General features: G+C 38.1%; 1 protein-coding gene across 2 annotated transcripts in view; it reads left to right on the top strand.

Moving 5' to 3' along the window:
- The window catches only part of LOC145670989 (uncharacterized), a 427,013-nt gene that overhangs the window by 205,463 nt on the left and 200,561 nt on the right, over positions 1–20,989 (top strand). For both annotated transcript variants that reach the window (XM_081739620.1, XM_081739619.1), the window contains exon 3: positions 20,087–20,378. In XM_081739620.1, the coding sequence (XP_081595746.1) occupies positions 20,106–20,378 (273 nt within the window). In that variant the 5' untranslated portion in view covers positions 20,087–20,105. The remainder of the gene's footprint in view (positions 1–20,086; positions 20,379–20,989) is intronic.

Genomic DNA, 20,989 nt, shown 5'->3' with positions numbered 1-20,989 from the left:
TTTATTCTTGGATTGTTCTTTCATAAGCTATCTGATGAAGGCGATATCACACAAGTAGGGGTCTATTACTACACATATTTAATGCTTTGGTTACTTTTGTTCTATTAATACTGTGGGATATGTCCAAAGCAATACTGAACTATGTACAAAATGAGAAACCAGCAGTTTTAATAGCATACTATATGAAGAAATGTGCATTTTTCTAAGGTCGCGAATACAAGACGCATCTTGATGAATTTTCACAATTGAATATTGGGAAAATTTGCGGCTTATATTTGCGGTATTAAGGTAATTTGTTATTTCTCAATTCGAGTAACAGCTTAGTTACCTTGCCAAATAACACCAATCACATAACCATACAGTTACAGTTAAGGCCAAGACATCACACCAAAGTGTGTAGTAGACACAGTTGCCGTCCAGAGGTGGACTGGCTCTACGAAAATTGAAACGGTACAGATATTGGAAAAGCATCATCCGGGGATGGATTTAGGGGAGGGGGTGCACTAGTGCATGTGCAACCCCTCCCCTTCGTTGTAAATATACACTATCTAAAATGAAAAGCTAGTAGTGAAAATAGCAACATTTTCCGAAACTTTCTACCGTCATATTTCTGTTTGGGGTAAAAGAAAGAGGAGAGGAGTTTTACTCGATTTTCTGAAGGTTCAACGAAAAGGATTCGCCAAGCAAAGCAAATATAACATTTGTCAAGTAGGGAAGAAAACAGAAGTCAGAAAGAGAAAACAATTTTTCTTGCATATCACTTGCACCCTCTTTAAAATACTACCCTCCGTTCTATGTATCAGCATTGTCAGGTGTAAAGAATATAGTCACATGTCACTTTGAAGAGCTTCAATAAGACTTGTTATTTTGGTAGTTATGGTGCACCCCTCTCAGAAAACCCTAGATCCGACCCTAGCGTCATCCCAATTTATCGTAGAGAAGAGGGTCTTCTGTCATTTATAGATGTATGTGGCTATACTTATCTCGTAATTATTAACCTAATTTGATTTTAACTACAATATACCGTAAGGGATACTTTTGAAATAAAATTACTTTAAACGAAACTAGTCCTTTAGTTCGATGTTTGATTACAGAAAGTAGTCGCGGCGGCTTGGCAATATAGCTGTAATATATATATCATGGATGCAAGTAAGCAACAAAATTTTACTCGCCCAAGAATAAAGCTACTAGTCCACATCCCACAATAGAAACCATTTACTTACCTTGGATATGATATTAAATACTCGCCCGCACCAATGAACCACTCCCTCCAGGCGAGTGGGCGAGTGTTTATTTGCATCCCTGATATATATACTCACAGACAAAAAGAAAATTGAAGCACCAACTCAACTGCAATTTGGAAGACTTTCGGTCACTTCGTGTAGTAGTGTAGTAATCGCAGAATCTTGAAGGCACAATGATATGTGGGTGAGATTCTGCGTCCAAAAGTTACCCTTCCTTGGAGAGCACGCTGGTTCAATCCTTCAACGCGACAACGCTCGGCCATATACGGGACGTGTGTCTATGAACTCCCCAATGGAACACTGAAACTGCTCGGGTGCCAACTCAGCACCACTGCCAGTCTGCAAGGTCGCAAGGCGCAGTTACAACAGCTGTGGACTGACTTGCCTCAGGCAACGATACGACTCACTTTCAAACCGCGTCAATGCATGTATTCATGCCAGGCCCGTAACCAGCCCAAAAACTTGGGGGGGGGGGGGGCGGCTGAAGTTTGGGAGGCTGATCCAACCATATGATAGTTCATCACCATATTATAGTTCTTTTGCAAGCCTACTGTAAAACTTTTAGGGGGCCAGCAAAAATTGAGGGGGCCCGGCCCCCCTAGAACCCCCCTGGATACGGGCCTGATTCATGCCCGAGGATGTCACAACTTACTGATGAGCAACACATATTAAGCTCCTACCACCAAACCCATTGTCGGATTGATCTGATATTGTAATCATTACAATGTATTGGCTTACAGCCCGTGAAGTTTTATTTCATTCCCTCCATTCCTTATGGGTGTTATTTTTCTTGTCAGTAGGTATAGTACAGGCATTTTTACGATATTTGCGGGACAAAATTGGAATAGAAACGTTATGAATGTTTATATATATACACAATTGAAATATGTTGAAAAAAATGGCATAAAGTCTACCATTGAATTCCATCTGATAAGGCCTGAACCCTGAAGTTCAACATGATGTCTCTCAAAATGTGACAAATGGCTTATTGAACGACTTCAGACTTTATAAATAGCTCACTAGATGGCGCTAGAGCTGCATCTATATTCTCTGGTAGAAAATTTATGATTATTCCTCTTGCTTACTCATTAGTTTGCTTCTGAAATAATAAAATTCAGCAATGAAATTTACACTAGATTTTGATGTCAAAATCTATACTTCTTTTTACTTCTTTTATAATGTACTCGTACACTTGAATTCTCGCCTGAAATGTTTGTAACGTATTTTATATTTTGCGTTTTTTTTTTTTTTTTTTTAATGATGTTATATGAAGTTATGGAGTTTCGCTGTGTTTCATTTTAAACTGCTATTGTGAACCTGAATAAGAGGAAATCATGTGCATAACTTGCCCCGTGTGTTGTTTAGTCTCGTATCCTGCACCATGGCAGATATTTCTAATAAATGTTTTCTGTTAGACTGAAATAGAAAACCTAACGGCTAACGACTAGAAGTCAAAAGGACACGTAAGGAGAGGAAGATTTCTCCGTTGCAAGTGCATGTAGGCCAGCGTGTTCATAAACGATATCGGGCAAAGTTTGTAAATCTGAAATCATCTTCTGAGCCCAGAACATCTGAATCAGAGATGAGATAACATAGTTTACGACCCCTTGAACCGACATTTAGCTCCCAGCATCACTGTGTGCTCTATTACATTGAAATAAGTCGATGTTATAGAGAAATTTGCAAAGCGTTTCCTGTGAGAACGACTATTTTTGATGAGAGGATCAAGGGCGCCCATCAGGGGGACAAGGTGGGGCGCTCGCCCCCCTAAGAGGAAATCGTACTTGGGAATATCTAAAGCCCAATAGAATTTTTACATTAGTTACAGCAAAATTTGAAACTATATTTGAAACCTCGCTTATATTTGTCCCCCTTGGAAACCACAACATGGGCGCCCTTGTATGTAATGATAGAAATTATGATTGGGGTGAATTTGTGCTGAGGAGTATACAGTCTGTTTCAGATCTTCATGCTGCAGATCCGTGGTACCATGAAAAGGGTAGTGTGAATTTTCAGACTGCAAAAGGAATTCCTGTACAATTTCAAGAAGGGGCCACTAAGGAATGCTGACGACCTAAAGACAAAATTGAGCGTGATGCATTACCAAATACCTAGAGGAAAACGATGAGGAACAGTTGACAGTAGTAAACTTAATCAAGAAAATGCAAGAGCAGTTACCACCTGAAATCCAGGTTTACTCATACTCATACTAAATACATGCAACGCAAGCTACTTGATCATTTTGGTGATGATCTTATTGATATGTAGTATCAGTAAAAAAAAGAAAAAAAAAGATATTTTGACTTTCCGAAGAACAGCTGCAATAGTGTTAAAAGAATGTCATAATATGAACCATACAGACATTGATGAAGATAACGCTAACATTATTCTTGCTGCAGCAGCCCTTATATAAGCCTGCAGCAGCCCTTGCATACATAATTTAGAACAAATCAGTGCACATAGCCAAATACCAAGGAGAAATGTTTAGTATGTAATTCAGAGTAGAGTTCTAATACATCGAGTTCTATGGAATCGTAATGGAACTTTTTGAAGAAATATGTATTTCGTACGTCTCATATGTGAAGCGACGATATGGCAATACAACTGTTGTGTTTGACGGATATAAAGAAGAGTATTCTACAAAAGTCTGAGCTCACCATCATCGTCAGATTCAGATACAATCAGCTTTTCCAACCGTTATTTTAATTCCAATACAAACCCAAGCCAGTTTCTTACACTTCTAGGTCGCTTCTTGCAATGTGCTGGGTGCAATGTTATTTATGAAACAGCTAATACTGATTTACAGATTATTCGTGAGTGGTCAATGCTGCTCAAAATGACACAACAGTTGTTGATGACGACACAGATCTTCTTGTCGTATTTTATACCGGACATTCCTCAAGAACTATGCCCTGAACCAAAGAAGAATACGAAAGATGTATTATGCGGCGTGACAAACATCTTGGCATTTGAAGGCGGCGCTCCAAGTTCTCTTTAAATGATGCTAGCAAATGAGAGACCAGCGGTATTGCCACGTTTATTTTGTACACATCCACGTCTATCCTCTGCCACCTGATCGCGCTGTAGTTCGTCTGCTTAGCCATAGCCACACCCCTTAGCACTCGGCAACATCGCGTCAGAACTTGCGTTTTATTCGTTTAGCTGAATTGCCAAGATGTTTGTCACAGGCTTTAGTGTATGATATTAAAACTTACAAAAGTCTTAAGTGATGCTGTTTGCGACCACATACTATTTTTCCACGCAGTTCTGGAATGTGACACATCACGACTATGAAAAATAGGAAAACCAAAAGCTTTTAAATTATTAGGTAAATGTTAATAATTTCGAAACCATACATCAATAGTCAAAGCAAAGACGGCTGAGAGGGAAGATATAATTATGTCTGGAAAAGCAGCAGTAAATCTGTTGTATGGTGGACAGCCAGATGAAACATTGCAGGAAATTTTTATTCAGGTGTTCACCAGAAAAGTGGCCACCAATGCTTTTCACGTGAAACCTGAGGTACTGCCGCACACTCAAGATGCATGCCCCATCACAGTCTGCGTGTCTACCAAGTGCAGCAGTGGCTAGGTCATAACCCTTAAACGCTCATTGACGCAACTGCTGCGTTCATGCTTTAAACCTCAATAGCTCAGCCCCTAATTAAGCTGAGAAGATAATTTTGGTATCAATGTATTCCTGAAAGCTTTTCGATGTTAGGTATATGGGGTACCGCGACTAAGTGGAGAAGGGTAAAGTTTTTTTTTGCATCAGTTTTTGGGGACTCTTCCCCCTTGGGGGGCATACTCATAAACATTGGTATGTGAAACAATGAAGTAGTCAACTATATGGTAATGCCCTGTATGTGCACTAGGGACCTGCACGAGCCGAGCCTGGGCGGGTCAACTTTGTTATTTCTTTGGGCCGGGCTGAGCTTGGGCGGGCCGACACTGATTTCTCTTCAGGTCGGGCCGGGCTGGTACCGATTAATTGCAATTCTTTAATAATTATTGACTTTCGTTAAACGATAATTAGAATAAAGACTAACGTTGAAGAAGTGTGCCCATGAAAAATGTTACAAAACGAAACTTTTAAAATTTATCGGGCCCGAGCCGGGCTTGGGACAAGAGTTTTTAAAAACTTATCGGGCCGGGCTCGGGCCTAAAATCTCCAAAACTCTTTGGGCCCGGGCTGGATTGGGCTCGGGCTGAAAAATTCGGCCCGTGCAGGTCTATAATGTGCACCTGTTGCTTATATGAAGGGGGAGGCAGGAGCAAAGTGGTCATTTTTTCAGTTTCAGTTTTTTTAACACAAATTACATTTATTTTCAGGGCGGTCTCTTCTTCTTCTTCTTCTACAAATATAGTAGGAATTGCAGAAATGTTATCTCGTTGGAATCTGTGTTTCATAAACTTTCCAACGATGTATGAAAATGATCCTATGATGATTAGGAGGGTCACCAGAGCCGCCAACGCGAAGGCCCGCAACAGCCCTTCGAAAACATATACAAGATCTAGGAATATCGTTCTGAATTTCTATCTCGCCTTGTATTGCAGCAATGGCTGTTTTATATATATATATAGTATTGTCGTAAGTGTGTTTGCTACACAATAGCATAATTTTGTCAGCGTGTGGCGACTGCAAGGGTTGCCAGGCCCCCAAATTCCATTTGTTTCATCATCTAATACACTCTATATAGTATTTTGTTAGGTATCATGTTAAATGTTGAATTTCAGACCTTATCAGATGGAATTTAATGGTAGAATTTATGTACTCGTTTCCAGCACACTTCAATAGTTTAAAAATCGTTCATAACATTTCTGTTGGAATTTTTGTCCCTCATCACTGCTTTTCAGAGCTAAATTGACTGTACTAGTACTTTCATACATGTGTGTGAAATTCGGCGTAATTTTATGTAGAAAATTCTACCTGCAAATATATTGCAACTGTTAAACCTTGTAATTAACAATTATGATTAATATGAAACATTATTAAATGAAAGGATTTTTCAACTAAAATAAAATTATTCTCGTTTGAAATACTTTGAAGCTAATCACATAGCTGTAATACATGTGTCCTAGCTTTTCACAAAAACCACTGAAATAATATCCCTAAACTAGCAAAAATTGTGTGTGGTTATAAATAGATGTAGATGTAAATGGAGATGCGGAAAGGAAATGGGAATACTACCACATTATCTTTTTCCCAGAACGGACGAAGGAGAGAATAAATAAATATGATGGTTCTTCCTGAGGTAAAAAATTCCGGAGGTAAAATAGTCCCCCGTTTGGATCTCCGGGATACTGCTCCGGGAAGAATCATCAGAGAAGAAAATAATAATAACTTTAATTTCAGCATAGGAACCTAGAACGTACGGACTCTACGACGTGAGGGAAAACTTGAAAATTTAAAAGTGGAAATGGACAAATGTAAAGTGGATAAACTGGACTTGAGTGAAGTGAGATGGCCAGGGAAAGATTAGATAATATCGGGAAATTACAGAATATACTACTCGGGTGGCGATAAGGTAGAGAATGGTGTCGCGATACCAATAAAGAACGAAGTAGCAAGAAGTGTAACCAAAGTGGAATACTGCAGTGACCGCTTGATGTTTGTAAAACTTCATGCAAAAGCAGTGGATATTGTGATAATACAAGTGTATATGCCAACAACCGGCCATGATGATAATGCAGTAGAAGTAGTGTATGATTAAATTAGTGACATATTGCATCAGGAAGGAAGAGGTAAGGTCAACGCCATAGTAATGGGAAACTTCAACAGCGTAGTAGGAGAAGGAGCTGCGAATAAGGTAGTGGGACCGTTTGGACTAGATAGAAGAAACGAACGAGGTCAAATGCTTATCGATTTCTGTAGGTAACATGATCTGGTGGTCATGAACACGTGGTTTAAGAAAAGAAAAACCAAGCTGTACACGTGGAAAAGTCCAGGAGATACGAAACGCTACCAAATCGATTACATTCTTGTGAAGCAACGTTTCAGGAATAGTGTACGAGACGTGAAGACACTGTCAGGAGCGAACATTGATTCGGATCACAATCTCCTGGTGGCGGAAGTGCAAACCTGGTTAAAGTTCATCAAGAAAAATGGTAAGAGAAATCAAAAATGGAACTTGGAGCGACTAAGAAATATCGACGATGATGTGAAAGAAGAAATTGAAGAAAAATTCTGTGCAATGGGCGATGTGGTTGACAATGTAGAGAATAGTTGGGGAAAAGTAAAACAGATTCTACTTGACACACTCCACAATAACATTGGAGGATGGAAAGAGCAGCGAGAAAACCATGGATAACTGAAGCAATGCTTAAAAAGATGGAAGAACGCTGAAAGGCGAAAAACACGGACATCAAGGAATACAGAAGGCTGAATAATGAATTGAGAAGAGAGACAGACAAAGCCAAAGAGAAGTACTTAGAACAGATATGTGAAGAAATAATGGAACTTCAACGGCGCGGCAGATATGATCTGATGTACCAGAAAGCACAAGAATCAGGAGGGAAAGCTAACAAAAGTATACGAATGTTCGGCATCAAAGATCAAGAAGGTAATGTAACCACTGACCATCAAAGAATCCTTAGAATTTGGGAGGAATACATAAAAGATCTGTATGATCAAAAGAACCGTTCCAAAGACATTACGATAGAGGAAGAAGAAGACGTGGATGATGATGAAAAAGGATTCAGTATATTGAAAAGTGAAGTAGTACAAGCAATCAAAGACATGCGAAGGAGAAAGGCTACTGGAGAAGACGACATACCAGTAGATTTGCTCAAGGAATTAGGAGACAACGCAATGAAAGTACTGACTTCACTTATTAACAAGATCTACCTGAGTGTAGAATGGCCAAAGGATTTTCTTGATGTTACAATGATTGCATTGCCCAAGAAAAACCAAGCAAAGAAGTGCAGCGATCACAGAACCATTAGCCTATTTTCCCATACTGGAAAGATCATTGCATACATACTGAATAGGCGGCTGGAAAGTAAGATAGATGAGAGGTTAGAAGAAGATCAATTTGGATTCCGGAAAGGAAAAGGCACCAGAGATGCTATTGGATTGATGAGAATTATATCAGAAAGGATTCTTGATGTAAAGGAAGAGTTGTATTTGTGCTTCATCGACTGGCGAAAAGCTTTCGACCGAGTCAATTGGACGAAACTTCTACAAATACTTAAAGAAATCGGAGTCAACTGGAGAGATCGACGACTCATTCGAAACCTGTACACAGGACAACAAGTGAAGCTGCGCTTGAATGAAGGAGAAACCAATAGTGTGGAGATTGGAAGAGGAGTCAGACAAGGATGTAGTTTGTCGCCCCAATTATTTAACATTTATAGTGAATGTTTAATGAAGGAAGCATTAATGGGAATTGGAGATTTCAAGATTGGAGGGCAGATCATTAACAAGATCAGGTATGCAGATGATACGGTTATAATAGCTAAAACCGAAGGAGGACTACAGGAGATGATTGACAAAATAGTTGACACTGAAAAACTGTATGGAATGGAAATTAACATCCAAAAGTCGAAAGTCATGAGGATATCCCGTGGAAACACGTCCTTACGGATCAGAGTAGAACAAAGAGAACTTGAAGAGGTCGACAATTTTAAGTATCTGGGAAATATTTTGACGAGAGACGCTTACTGCACCAAAGAGATCAGGTCAAGAATTGCCATAGCTAAAGAAGCATTCAACAAGGAAAGATCATTCTTAACTATCAAGCTCAATATTGGACTTAGGAAGAAGTTGGTCAAGTGCTATATCTGGAGCATTGGACTGTATGGTTAAGAGACTTGGACATTACGGAGAGGAAATATTTGGAGAGCTTCGAAATGTGGTGTTGGATGAAGATGGAGAAGATAAAATGGACAGAGAGCAACAATCGAAGATGTGTTAAAACGGATAGAAGAAAAGAGGACACTTCTAGCCACCATCCTTCGTAGAAAGGCCAATTGGATTGGACACATCTTGCGAAGAAATTGTCTTCTTCACACCGCCACCATAGAAGGAAGGATGGAAGGGAAGCAAGGAATAGGAAGAAGAAGAACACAGCTGATCGACAATTTGAAAGATAGGAGAAAATATTGGGAGTTAAAAGTGGAAGCTGAAGATTGACAAAAGTGGAAGAAACATTTCCAGGCCAAAATCTAAATTTGAAAAAAAAAAAAAAATCCTCATTAGTCCGAGGACCTGCCGAAAGGCAGAATTAGTGAGGTATCGCTGGCGAGTGAGCCGACTCTTCTGACTAACTCTTTTGGATGAGTGAGTGAGTCGTTGTTCACTAGAAATGAGCAACGATTCTTCGAGAGTCGTTGTTCTTTGGGAGTCGTGGTTATTCGGGACTCATGATTCTTCGGGAGTCATGGTCCTTCATTGTTCTTCGGGAGTCGTGGTTCTTCAGGAGTCATGGTACTTTTTGAACCACTGTTCTCTGGAATTGACGATTCTTTAGGAGTGAAAATGTTTGGAGAACGTGAAACTTGTACGTTGCTCACTCGCGAACCGCCCTCTTGCTTTTTAATCTTGTTGGTTGATTCAGTCAGTCGCTTTTTTGGAGGGATAGTTTCGCTGGTTCTCACTATGGCGAGCGCCTCTTCAGTCGAGTTCGACAAATGTGCGTTGCCTTAGTGTATTTGTACCTCTGGCATAAATAAATTAAAAAGAGTACCAACAATGTAAATTTTTAGCACTTTGATGCGGCAGTTGGACTCACATTGATATTTTACATACAAAGCATAAACTTTTAACTATCAATTAAAATCGAATCTGTAGAAAGGGGGAGTAGATCAAGTACATAAAAGCCCGTAAGAGCCGGTTCTTTCCTGTTCCCTGGATCCGCTCTTGCAATCGCACATAGACAATTGAATATTCAGTTAAGAAATTAATGAAAACGAGAGCGCACCAGCAGTAGAGATAGGAACTGATTAGTCATTCTGCGTTTGTTCGTACATCAATATTGTGCAACTGTTAGTTTTAAACAAAAGTATATGTTATACAATTCTCTAGGGAAATGGTATGTTAAAATGAGCATATGTAATTCAAATAAATTTCGGAATAATTACAGTAAATTTTAAAGATATTTTATAATATGAGAAAATTAATCCTGATTATCTTAGTTTATTATTTTCGTTGCAAAAGGTAATTTCCGCTTTAACGAAGGTCTACGTAAGGGTATTTTATAATACTTTTATTATATAGGCCTATATGGGAATTCTTAAGACTGTGATGTACAAAATTCAAAACGTATTTCCCGTAAGTTGTACCTACAACATAACTGAATTTTATGGAAGCACACAGGGTTGAGATGGGTGTAACCGATGACTCTGTTAAGGTTTTCTGTACTTAAAACAGTTCTTAAATCGCAATGTTATGTTATTGACATAATACGACTATTATATAAAAATGACAAGAATCTTGTAATCACGCCAAGGGAAAACAGATGAACCGTTTAAAATTAATGTTTTGATATAGTTATTAACACCTACTTCGAATTCAGTTTTTATCATGTTTCTTTGATTTGATTCAGGTCCGTATCCACTGCGGGCCGGGCCACTTATAAATTTTTACTGCCCCCCCCCTAAAAGTTTCACGGTAGGCTTGCAAATGACCTAAAATATGGTGATGAACTATAATATGGTTGGATGGCCCTCCCTAACATCCACCGAGCCCCCCTACATTTTTGGGCTGGCTACGGGCCTGATTTGATTTTAGCGTCCTTTTCAGTAGCGAGGCACTGTAGCTCAGTGGTAAAGCGCTTACCTCTGGTGCGTGGGGTCCCTGGTTCGCTCCTCGGCCAAGTACGTTCGTGGTGGACATCAAGTCCGTGGGTTTTCTCAAGTACTCCAGTCTCCTCCCACTTTCTCATTCCACCAATTATTCCATCATCATTCAGTTGCGTTAATCATCGTCTTCCTTAGCCTACAGGGCTTAATCGTTTGCCATTAAACTAAAAGATTTTATTTTATTTCAGCAGCGAGACTATATGAGACATGGACCTACTGATTAACGTGGAACCCGAACCACATGAGCTCCTACCGGGAATCGAACGCCAGGTCTCCCACGCCAAAGGCGTGTACACTAAACGCTTAGCCACGGGGAAACTCGTTACTTTGATTAAAATGTGTATTCTAAGGGCGATGTGGTGGCCAAAATTTTTAGGAAAAAATTTAGTTTCTCACGATGTTGTAATAAAATTATAATATTTTTGGCATTGAATTACAGTTGTTACACTTTTACAGTAATTCTTAAATTGTATTACTATAGCATTGAATCTAAAGTTGTAATAGTTTGAATTGAGTATTTTGATTCGTTTAGACTGTAATTTGCATATAGCTTTTTTGCATTTGTGATGTATTTTCACACTTATTAATAGTAATTTTATTTAGTCTAAATTTGTATGTGTATTTTGTATCTGAATTGCATTTTTGTGTGTTACATCTGTTAATTGTAATTTGCATTAGTCTAAAGGTGTAACTTCCTATGATTTTTTAAAGTTAAATTTGTTACAGGCCCGTAGCAAGCCCAAAAATGTAGGGGGGCGGTAGAAGTTAGGGGGGCCAGTAAAAATTTAGGGGGTGCCGGCCCACTCTAGCCCCCCCCCCCCCCCGTGGATACGGGTCTGATTTGTTAATAGCAGTATGCTTGTAATCTATTAAAATTGGAGTTATACCTTTTAAATTCATTTTATGTTATGCATATAGTCTGATAACACAATTTTAGTTTTTAACTTCCCCCTCTCCCGGTTGTAAAAAATATAAGTGAGTCACTGAATCGTTCAAATGAATCGATTCATTTTCGTGAGCGAACTATTGAGCGGTGATCTCAGAGGTGAATCGGTTTTGCCCATCACTAGGCAGAATACTTAATGATAATAATAGTAATAAATAGAAACGTGAACCCACAAATGATATTGATAATATAGAAGAATACGTGGAGCTATAACTTTTATTTATAGGAGTACATTTTCTAGGAGTAAAATTTATCAAATAAACCAGATAAAATTTAAAAGTTTTATTCTTATTATTCCTTTCTACAGACACAATGCATCACGAGTATATTATAAATATTTTTAAAATTTAAATACTCAGTGTTTAATACTCTACCAAGATTCGAATGAAATCTACAGACAAACTATTGCTCTGTCATCTATACTACATTATAAAACTTACTCTCCCCATAAGTATTTGTCTTCCCTCCATGGTTCAAGATGTGATTGAATTGTAATGTAATTCTTGAAACTTGTAATCCAATCAGGGGCGGATCCAGGGGGCAATTGCCCCTTCCCCCCCGCCCAGAAGAGGAAACTTTCTTATTTTATATATAAATAAAGCCCATCCCAAAGTTTGTTGCTCTTAAAAGTAGCTCGAAGTAGCATTATTACAACCCACCGCTCCCACCCCCCAGAAGTCCGTTCTGGATCTGCCCCTGAATCCAATTAACGTGTGCATCACTTTAGGAGAATATGTGTCACAATTAGGAGACGACAGAGACAATGTCCTACTCAGGAGTAGTGATGGGTAAATTCCCGGGAAGATATTTTTCGGGAATATTCCTTGGGAATATTCCCGGGAAGATTCCCAAAATGGGAATTTATCCGGGAATTTATGTACAATTACAAAGAAAATTGCGTTCTTTTACTATATTATGATTTCAAAGATAAATTCGTTTTTATATTGCAGTATGTTATTACTGTTGTCCCCAGAGGAGTCTTTAAAATGTATATTCTGAACGATGTTATGTTATTTTATTAATATTCTATTATATTTAGAGAGTACACATAAATGTATATTTATTTACAATATGTTCTATCAATTACATATAACTATTCTATCAGGCCTTGTTTCGATTTTGTAATAATACACAGTAACACACTGAGCAAGGCTATGTGATAATATGTTTAAAAAAAAAACAGTATCACGTAACAGTTTCAACACAATAACTGTTTCTTCATCAGACTTCTGTAAGGGCACTGACCGATAAATTTAGAAACATTGGAACGGTAAGGGACTATGATCGAAGTGGTAGACCGTCAGTGCTCGATGAAGAAAAAATGCTACACATATCGGATGCAATGCAACGTAGCCCCCATAAACCACTTCGAAAACTTGCCCAGGAAGAAGCAATAAGTGTTGGTACGGCACAAAAGGAGGTTCGTAAGAAATTGCGTCTTATCCCTATAAGATGAGAGCGGTGCAGCAGTTACTTCCTCCCGACAGTGTAAAACGAGTGCAGTATTGTGAATGGTTTACACGGTTTGTTATGGACAAGTCTGACGATGTTTTGGATTTTTTTTTTTTTTTTTTTTTTTTACTGGTGAGGCCTGGTTCCATTTATCAGGTTATGCCAATGCCCAGAACTCACATTTGTGGTGTGGAGAAAACCCACATGTCATACATGAAGTTCCTCTGCATGACCAGAAGGTAGGGATGTGGATTGCAATATCCAGAAGAAGAATAGTCGGCCCCATATTTTTCAGACAAACAATAGATTCAACTCGTTATTGTGAAATTATTCACCAGTTCATGGGAGAACTAACGGAAAACGAAATTCGTAATGCTTGGATACAACAAGATGTCGCTACAGCACATACAGCTCGCCAATCCATGAGATTACTACAAGAGGTTTTTGGATAATCGAATAATTTCAAAGGGATTGTGGCCACCTCGGTCTCCTGATTTGTCTCCGAATTTTTACTTCTGGGGTTATGCAAAGAATTCTGTTTATAAAGGGAACCCCCACACGCTACAAGAACTCGAAACAGCTATTCGAGATTTTGCTCATAGCATCCCACATGAACAACTTGTGAGAGTATTTGAGAACAAGAAGAAACGTGTGCAAGCATGTTTGGAGGCTCATGGGGGACATTTCCAACATTTGCTGTGAAAATGTGTGTTAAAATGTGTGTGTATATGCTACGCCCTGTACATAGTGCTTTTATGCCATAAAATATAATAAATTTTGAGTAAAATAATTTTCTCGTTGCTTTGAATATGTGAGAATTCAGGTGGATAGAGACTTTTTGAACGCTCTGTATAAGTGGATTTGCTAAACTTGACTCTACTACTAATATTATAAATACATTAAATTTATAAATTTTATAAATCAATTAGATTGGGTAAATGCCAGAAGATACATATCTCACCAATTTATCAACATTTGTGCATACATATTTATGTTCACAAAATTTGCAAGGTACTTACTTATCTTTATATTTTAGCACGTAACACTGCCATACACCACCTTTCATTCTACCTATTCCTCGAAATTCACATGCAATACTTTAATTCACATATAAGAGAAGTCCGAATACCTCTTCAGAAATTAGTCAGAGATAGTGATTGGTAAATTCCCGGGAAGATATTTTTCGGGAATATTTCCGTGAAGATTCCCAAAAATGGGAATTTTCCGGGAATTTATGTACAATCACAAAGAAAATTGCATTCTATTGTTATATTATGATTTCAAAGATAAATTCGTTTTTATATCACAGTATGTTATTACTGTTGTCCCCAGAGGAATCTTTAAAATGTATATTCTGAACGATGTTATGTTATTTTATTAATATTCTATTATATTTAGAGAGTACGCATAAATGGATATTTATTTACAATAGGGTCCTATGAAAGTAAATATATTTCAAAAATGGTATAGTAAGTCCACATACTTTTAAACCGCTAAAAAGTTTAAATTTACATGTAAGTGGCTTTTCTAAACTTGACTCTACTACTGATATTATAAACATTTTAAATTTTTAAATGTTATAAACAATTTTGTCAACATTTGCGCATAAATATGTATGTTCACAATATTTGCAAGATACTTTCTTATCTTTATAATTTTGCATGTTGCATTGCCACACACGACCTTTCCTCCTGCCCATTTCTCGCAATTTCGTGCGTTAATTCACATGTAAGAGAAGTCCGAGTACCTCTTCAGAAATTCGAGTTAGAGAGAGGAGACAGACTGACGTCTATTACTAACGGTGGTTCAGGGTTTATTAATAATAGTAGTTCATCTCTATTTCTACATAATTCTACATTACAAAATGGATTCTTTTCATCATTTGTAAATTAGTACTTTGCTCTACTTTTGGCTATTGCTTAGCTTTGGGGGGCCACATTTTGCACCTTTTTTTTTTTTTTTTTTTTTTTTTTTTTTTACGATATTCTATTCCGATGAGGTTGTTTTTGGTTTCATACGTTAAATTACGTTACCAACATTAAATTCAGATAGCATTGCCGAGCGACCGTAAGCGAGTGAATACGGGTTTGAGCCCCGCAGGGCACGTTGTTTTCTATCTTCGTTACCAACAATTCACTTTCTTTTCTTACATAAATCACTTCCACTTACCTTTACGGTTTGTACAAATTCCTTACTGCCCTAAAAAAATGTGTTCGATACTTTCATGACTACTTGAACATCACTATCAACTCATTTCTTCCGTAAATCATCCTACTTTTTGCCAGTTTTGGCCCGCCAATGAACAATTAGCTTACTTTTTAGTGCAAATTCAAATGGAACTTAAAATATCATATTATTAGTTATATAAAGTACAGTCACAGAATTTTAAATTTTTAACCTCCAAATTCTTTGAAACCTAGAAGTAAATATAAAATATATTAAAATAAAGTAATTAGTCATATGGTTCTTATAATTTGGAAGATAGTGTAGTAGTTGGAAATAAATTCCTTCCCGGGAATTTATAGGTCAGGGAAAAAACCCAGCAATATTCCCATTTTTAAATTCCTTCCCACCGGGAATATTCCCACTGCCCATCACTACTCAGAAGCGCATCCACGGGGGTCCACTGGGTCCGAACCCCCCATTAAAAAACAACTTTCTAACTAAATATACATTTGTATACTTTCTCAGTAAAACCATACTTGTTTAACAGGGAAATGATTCGGTTTGGGTACAAAGTCTCGCGGCCAGAACATCGCGGCGACAATCTCGCGGATCAAAACCTCGCCTGGCCAAAACCTCGTCGCCCAAAACCTCGCGGGACAAAATCTCGCCTGGCCAAAATCCCGCCGGGCCAAAACCTCGCCGCCCAAAACGTCGCGGGCCAAACACTCGCGGGGCCAAAACCTCGCCTGGCCAAAACCTCGCCACATAAAACATCGCGGGCCGAAATCTCGCCGGGCCAAAACCTCGTCTTCCAAAACCTCGCGCCCCAAAATATCGCCATACCCAAAATCTCGCCTGACCAAAATGTAAATGTTCCAACAGATGATAAGGATGACGGTATAAAAGACGCTGTTTCAGAAGAAGTATCGCGGGTATTTGACGAAGTCCCGCGATTATATGAAAATTCTATTTCTGTATTAGAGGATTTCAATGTGAAGGTAAGGCGACAGGATGTTTTGAAACTGGTTATAGGGAAAGAAAGTCTGCATAAGGAAAGTAATGACAACTAACGGGGTTAGTTTCGTGAACTTTGGAATATCCAAAAACTTAAAATTTTAACAAAAATCTAATAATAGTTATGAAAGTATGAAATAATATATGAGTTTTTACGACGCCCCTTGATTATGTCCTGTAGGTTAAAGGAGACGTAGATGACCAGGATGAAGGAAATGATCGAATAAAGAAAGTAGGAGGAAACGGGAATAACCCGAGAAAGCCCACGCACACGATGTTTTGTATCTTATTATTATTATTATTATTATTATTATTATTATTATTATTATTATTATTATTATTATTATTATTACTATTATTATTATTATTATTTGTAATGTGGAATTGCATATTAAGAAACTCATTGGGTAAATTTTAAAGAAAAGTTTCATTCGCGGCGAGGTTTTGGCCAGGCGATATTTTGGGTGGCGAGGTTTTGGCCCGGCGAGATTTTGGGCGGCGAGGTTTTGGCCCAGCGAGATTTTGTCCCGCGAGGTTTTGGCCCGGCGAGATTTTGTCCCGCGAGGTTTTGGGCGGCGAGGTTTTGGCTCGGCGAAATTTTGTTCCGCGAGGTTTTGGCCGGCGAGATTTTGGGCGGCGATGTTTCGGCCGCGAGATTTTGTCCGTATCCCAAATGATTCATGTAGCATGAAGATTTGAACTTACACTTCATCTGTAATCTTTGTCTTATATATATATATCGGCCTATATTAGAAAATGAATCCACGGGGGCCGTTCAGAAATTAACCTCCGATTGGTTAAAAAAAGAAACACTAAAATAAATAGGAAGAATTTATTATATACATTTGAAAATTACGTCTTTGCTCTATTTTCCAACCTAGTTTTCATAAATATTCAAGCACTTATATCTCTGCACTAGCTTAGAAATTCCATCAACATAAAAAAAAAAATCACCCGCCTGTACCTTGAGCCAGCCTGTGACCGCATCATCCTCATCATCACCAAATCGCTGAGATTCATGCAACTTCTTCATATGCATGAAGGGATGATAATCACGATTTTCACGAATTTTTTCCAACAATTTTCTAAATGAGTTGATAAGTGACTACTGATAGCCTGCCACTCCTCTCTTCGTCATGAATGTTTGTTCGTCCACTTTTAAATGAACGAACCAATTCACAAACAACTCCTTCATTCATGACACTTGTTCCATACACGGCACAAAGTTCCCGATGAATAGGTGCTGCCTAATATTGTTTTGCCGTAAGAAAACGTGATTTTCTATTGCAACACACATTTTAAGACGCTACACAAGTGGAACTAGTGACCAGACAACCTTCACTCTACTACGGCTGGATGGAGACTGATTTACCGCGCACGTCTGTGCAAAGATGGTAGCGCTACCCCCACTGATCAATCGGAGGTTACTTTTCGAACGCGCCTCGTAGTTTTACAACATTTTTTCTGAAAATATAGATAGAAATATTTTACAGTTACTTATCGTCTTTTTGGATGCAGAATAATACCCGTTGAATACTACATAGACGTTGTAGTGTTGTAACCCATGACTAAAACATGGCCCCTCCCAACAAAAATTACTGGGTGCATTCCTACTATTACTTAACTTTATTGTTTCTACATATATAGGTAGTAAACAAATAAATAAATTATTATTAATAATAAACTACATAGCCTAAATTTTTAGCACCATAAAAACTTTTTTCTCGAAAACTGCGTATTAGAATTTACTCCTAATTATCTCATGATCTTATTTATAGATTTATATATGTCTTATCTTTTAACAACATTACACTTTAAGTTTGAATCAGTATGGTTTTGGGCAATATGCCTTAACCCTTGTCCGGGCAAGATATTTTTGTAACGTAGACGGGCAACTGCGCCTAACCAACTCTATTACCCTTACCAACTCGATATGTTTATGACTATAACTTCGACTAACGATAGAAGAATTCAGAATTTTATGTGATCGAAATATTTATGATGAAAAAAAATTGAAGCTACTGGACCTGGGAGGCCCCGCTTGCCCGGATAAGGGTTAACAAAATACTGTGTACGGTCAACTTACCATCTTATAATGGAAAGTTTCGAGAACATATCTTTAATATTTTTTTTTCATATTAATATGTGGCATAGTGCTTAAAATCTATTTTTAAAAAGTTAAAATAATAGCATTCATAAATAAAAGTTTTTAAAAATTGGTAGAATGCCTATTTCTGATATCTGAGGTCTCTGGTTCGATCCCAGCCTGCTCGAACTAAACTTTGTGGTGGGCAAACACCTTGTGCGTGATCTTCGCAAGATTCTTCCGTTTCCCCCCACTTTACTCAATCCAACATTGACTTCCATTTCATAGTCAACGTCTCCCTTAGCTTTGGTGCATAATTGTGGAACGTTGAACATTTTTTTAAATTGCGTGTATTTTTAACGTTCAACATCAATTTTTAGGTTTACAAAAAATATTTTTATTTCCTTTCTCGAAAACTACGCATCAGGATTTGGACTCACCTATATTATTTTGTTACGTTTGATTAAATCTATAAATGGTATATGACTTATCTGTGGCTATTTTTTTCCTTCAAACGATAATAATACGAGGGTGATTCAGAAAATAATGTCTCCAAGGTAATACCTTCATTTGTGTTTGACATACAGGTATCAGTGGAAAGCTTGCAATGTCAGCTACAAATGGTGGCATCATTTTTTAACATAGTCACCACTGGACGCCATGGATTGCTCCGTTACTCTGAAACGAGAAGAAATAGGAAGGTGAAACAAGTAGGGATGGGCAAAACCGGTTTTTATAAAAATCGGAAACCGGTTTCTACAAAAACTGAAACCCGAAAACTGACATTTCGGTTTCCCCCAAAACCTGTCCGGTTTTTCGCCGAAACTCGTTTCGGTGAAAATTTTTGGAAAACACGTAAAACTATTTCTGTGGAAACGGATTCGGTTTCCGGAGAACAACGAAATACTATTCTGGTCAGAAATACAACAAATTTTGAGAAAAAAAAAACGGAACCAGTTTTGAAGAAAACCGAAACCGGATCCGGTGAAAAAACGAACCGTTTTTTGGAGAAAACCGAAAACCCGTTTTTTTTTGTACCCACGACTAGAAACTAGTGGCATTCTATAGTTTAAACATCAATGCATTAATGAAAAATAGTTCAAAATGTTTGCAGTACTATTGGTTAAGCAGTGGGCTAGGAGGCATTACTTTCTAAATCACCCTCGCATTATACAATTTTAGATACAAAGTTAAATAGTTTAGTGCTTTCTTATTTATATACTGAAGAGTACCATGTTTAGTGCAATTATATCATTTCACATCTTATCAACAAAAGAACTTTACTAAATCAACACACTGTTAAATTAATGTATTTCTACCATTAAGAAGTGTATTCTTTATTTATTTATTTATTTATTTATTTATTTATTTATTGCAGGTACAAATCATCGTGTATTATGATGACGCAAAGAGACAATAAACGTGATACCAATGACGAAACAAATTCTTTACGGAGCATGCGATCGGTAAGTTCAGAAGATGTATCGTATGTTGGAGTGAAATCCACGTGCTGTAGCGCCAACCCTGCTTTCAAGAGAGGTCGTCGCTTGCAGTTGCTTCAAATGATAGTCCTTCCATTTATTCCGATTATGGCGCTCATCGTTCAAAATGCTCTCACGCTTCACGATATCGTCCATTATAGACAGGAAGTATCGGATGTCGAAGCACAGGTAAGTCCTATGTGTTGTTGGTATTGTATAATTATATTACAGCAGCTGCATTGTATTACTAATGTCCCTCTCTTAGGATAAGGAATATGATTGACGAGCACAGTGGCTTCATGGTAAAGAGTTTGCCTCTGATGGGTGAAGTCCCGGGTTCGATTCCCGACTAAGTAAGTTTGTGGTGGACAACATCGTGTCCGTGGGTTTTCTCGAGGTACTCCCGTTTCCTCCCATATTCTCATTCCACCAATTCTTTCATTACCTATCTCCCTTAGCCTAAAGGATATAATAGTGGTACATTAAACTACAAAGTTTCATTTTAGGAATAACGGCATTTATGACTGTGTTAACCCGCCACATATGAGGATTGACGTCACTCGGCGATCACAAGTGCCCAGGGAATGAATTGAGGAGGAAAAAAGGAAGCGACCTGCAACCATTACGTTAGATATTATCCCGGCATTCGCCTACTGTGAATAGGAGAACTTCACTTATAATGGCTAGCATAAGAAAGCTGTCACACTTTTCCGATCGAGTGTTTTCACCGCGGATCGAACATGGGACTACTCGCACTAAAGGCGAGAACGTGCGTCAGCCTAGATTCTAGCAGTAAATAG

Source organism: Thermobia domestica, chromosome 15 (genome assembly GCF_964235325.1).
Source record: "Thermobia domestica chromosome 15, izTheDome1.hap1.1, whole genome shotgun sequence".
Taxonomy (NCBI): Eukaryota; Metazoa; Arthropoda; class Insecta; order Zygentoma; family Lepismatidae; genus Thermobia; species Thermobia domestica.
This window is presented reverse-complemented; position numbering and strand designations above follow the sequence as displayed.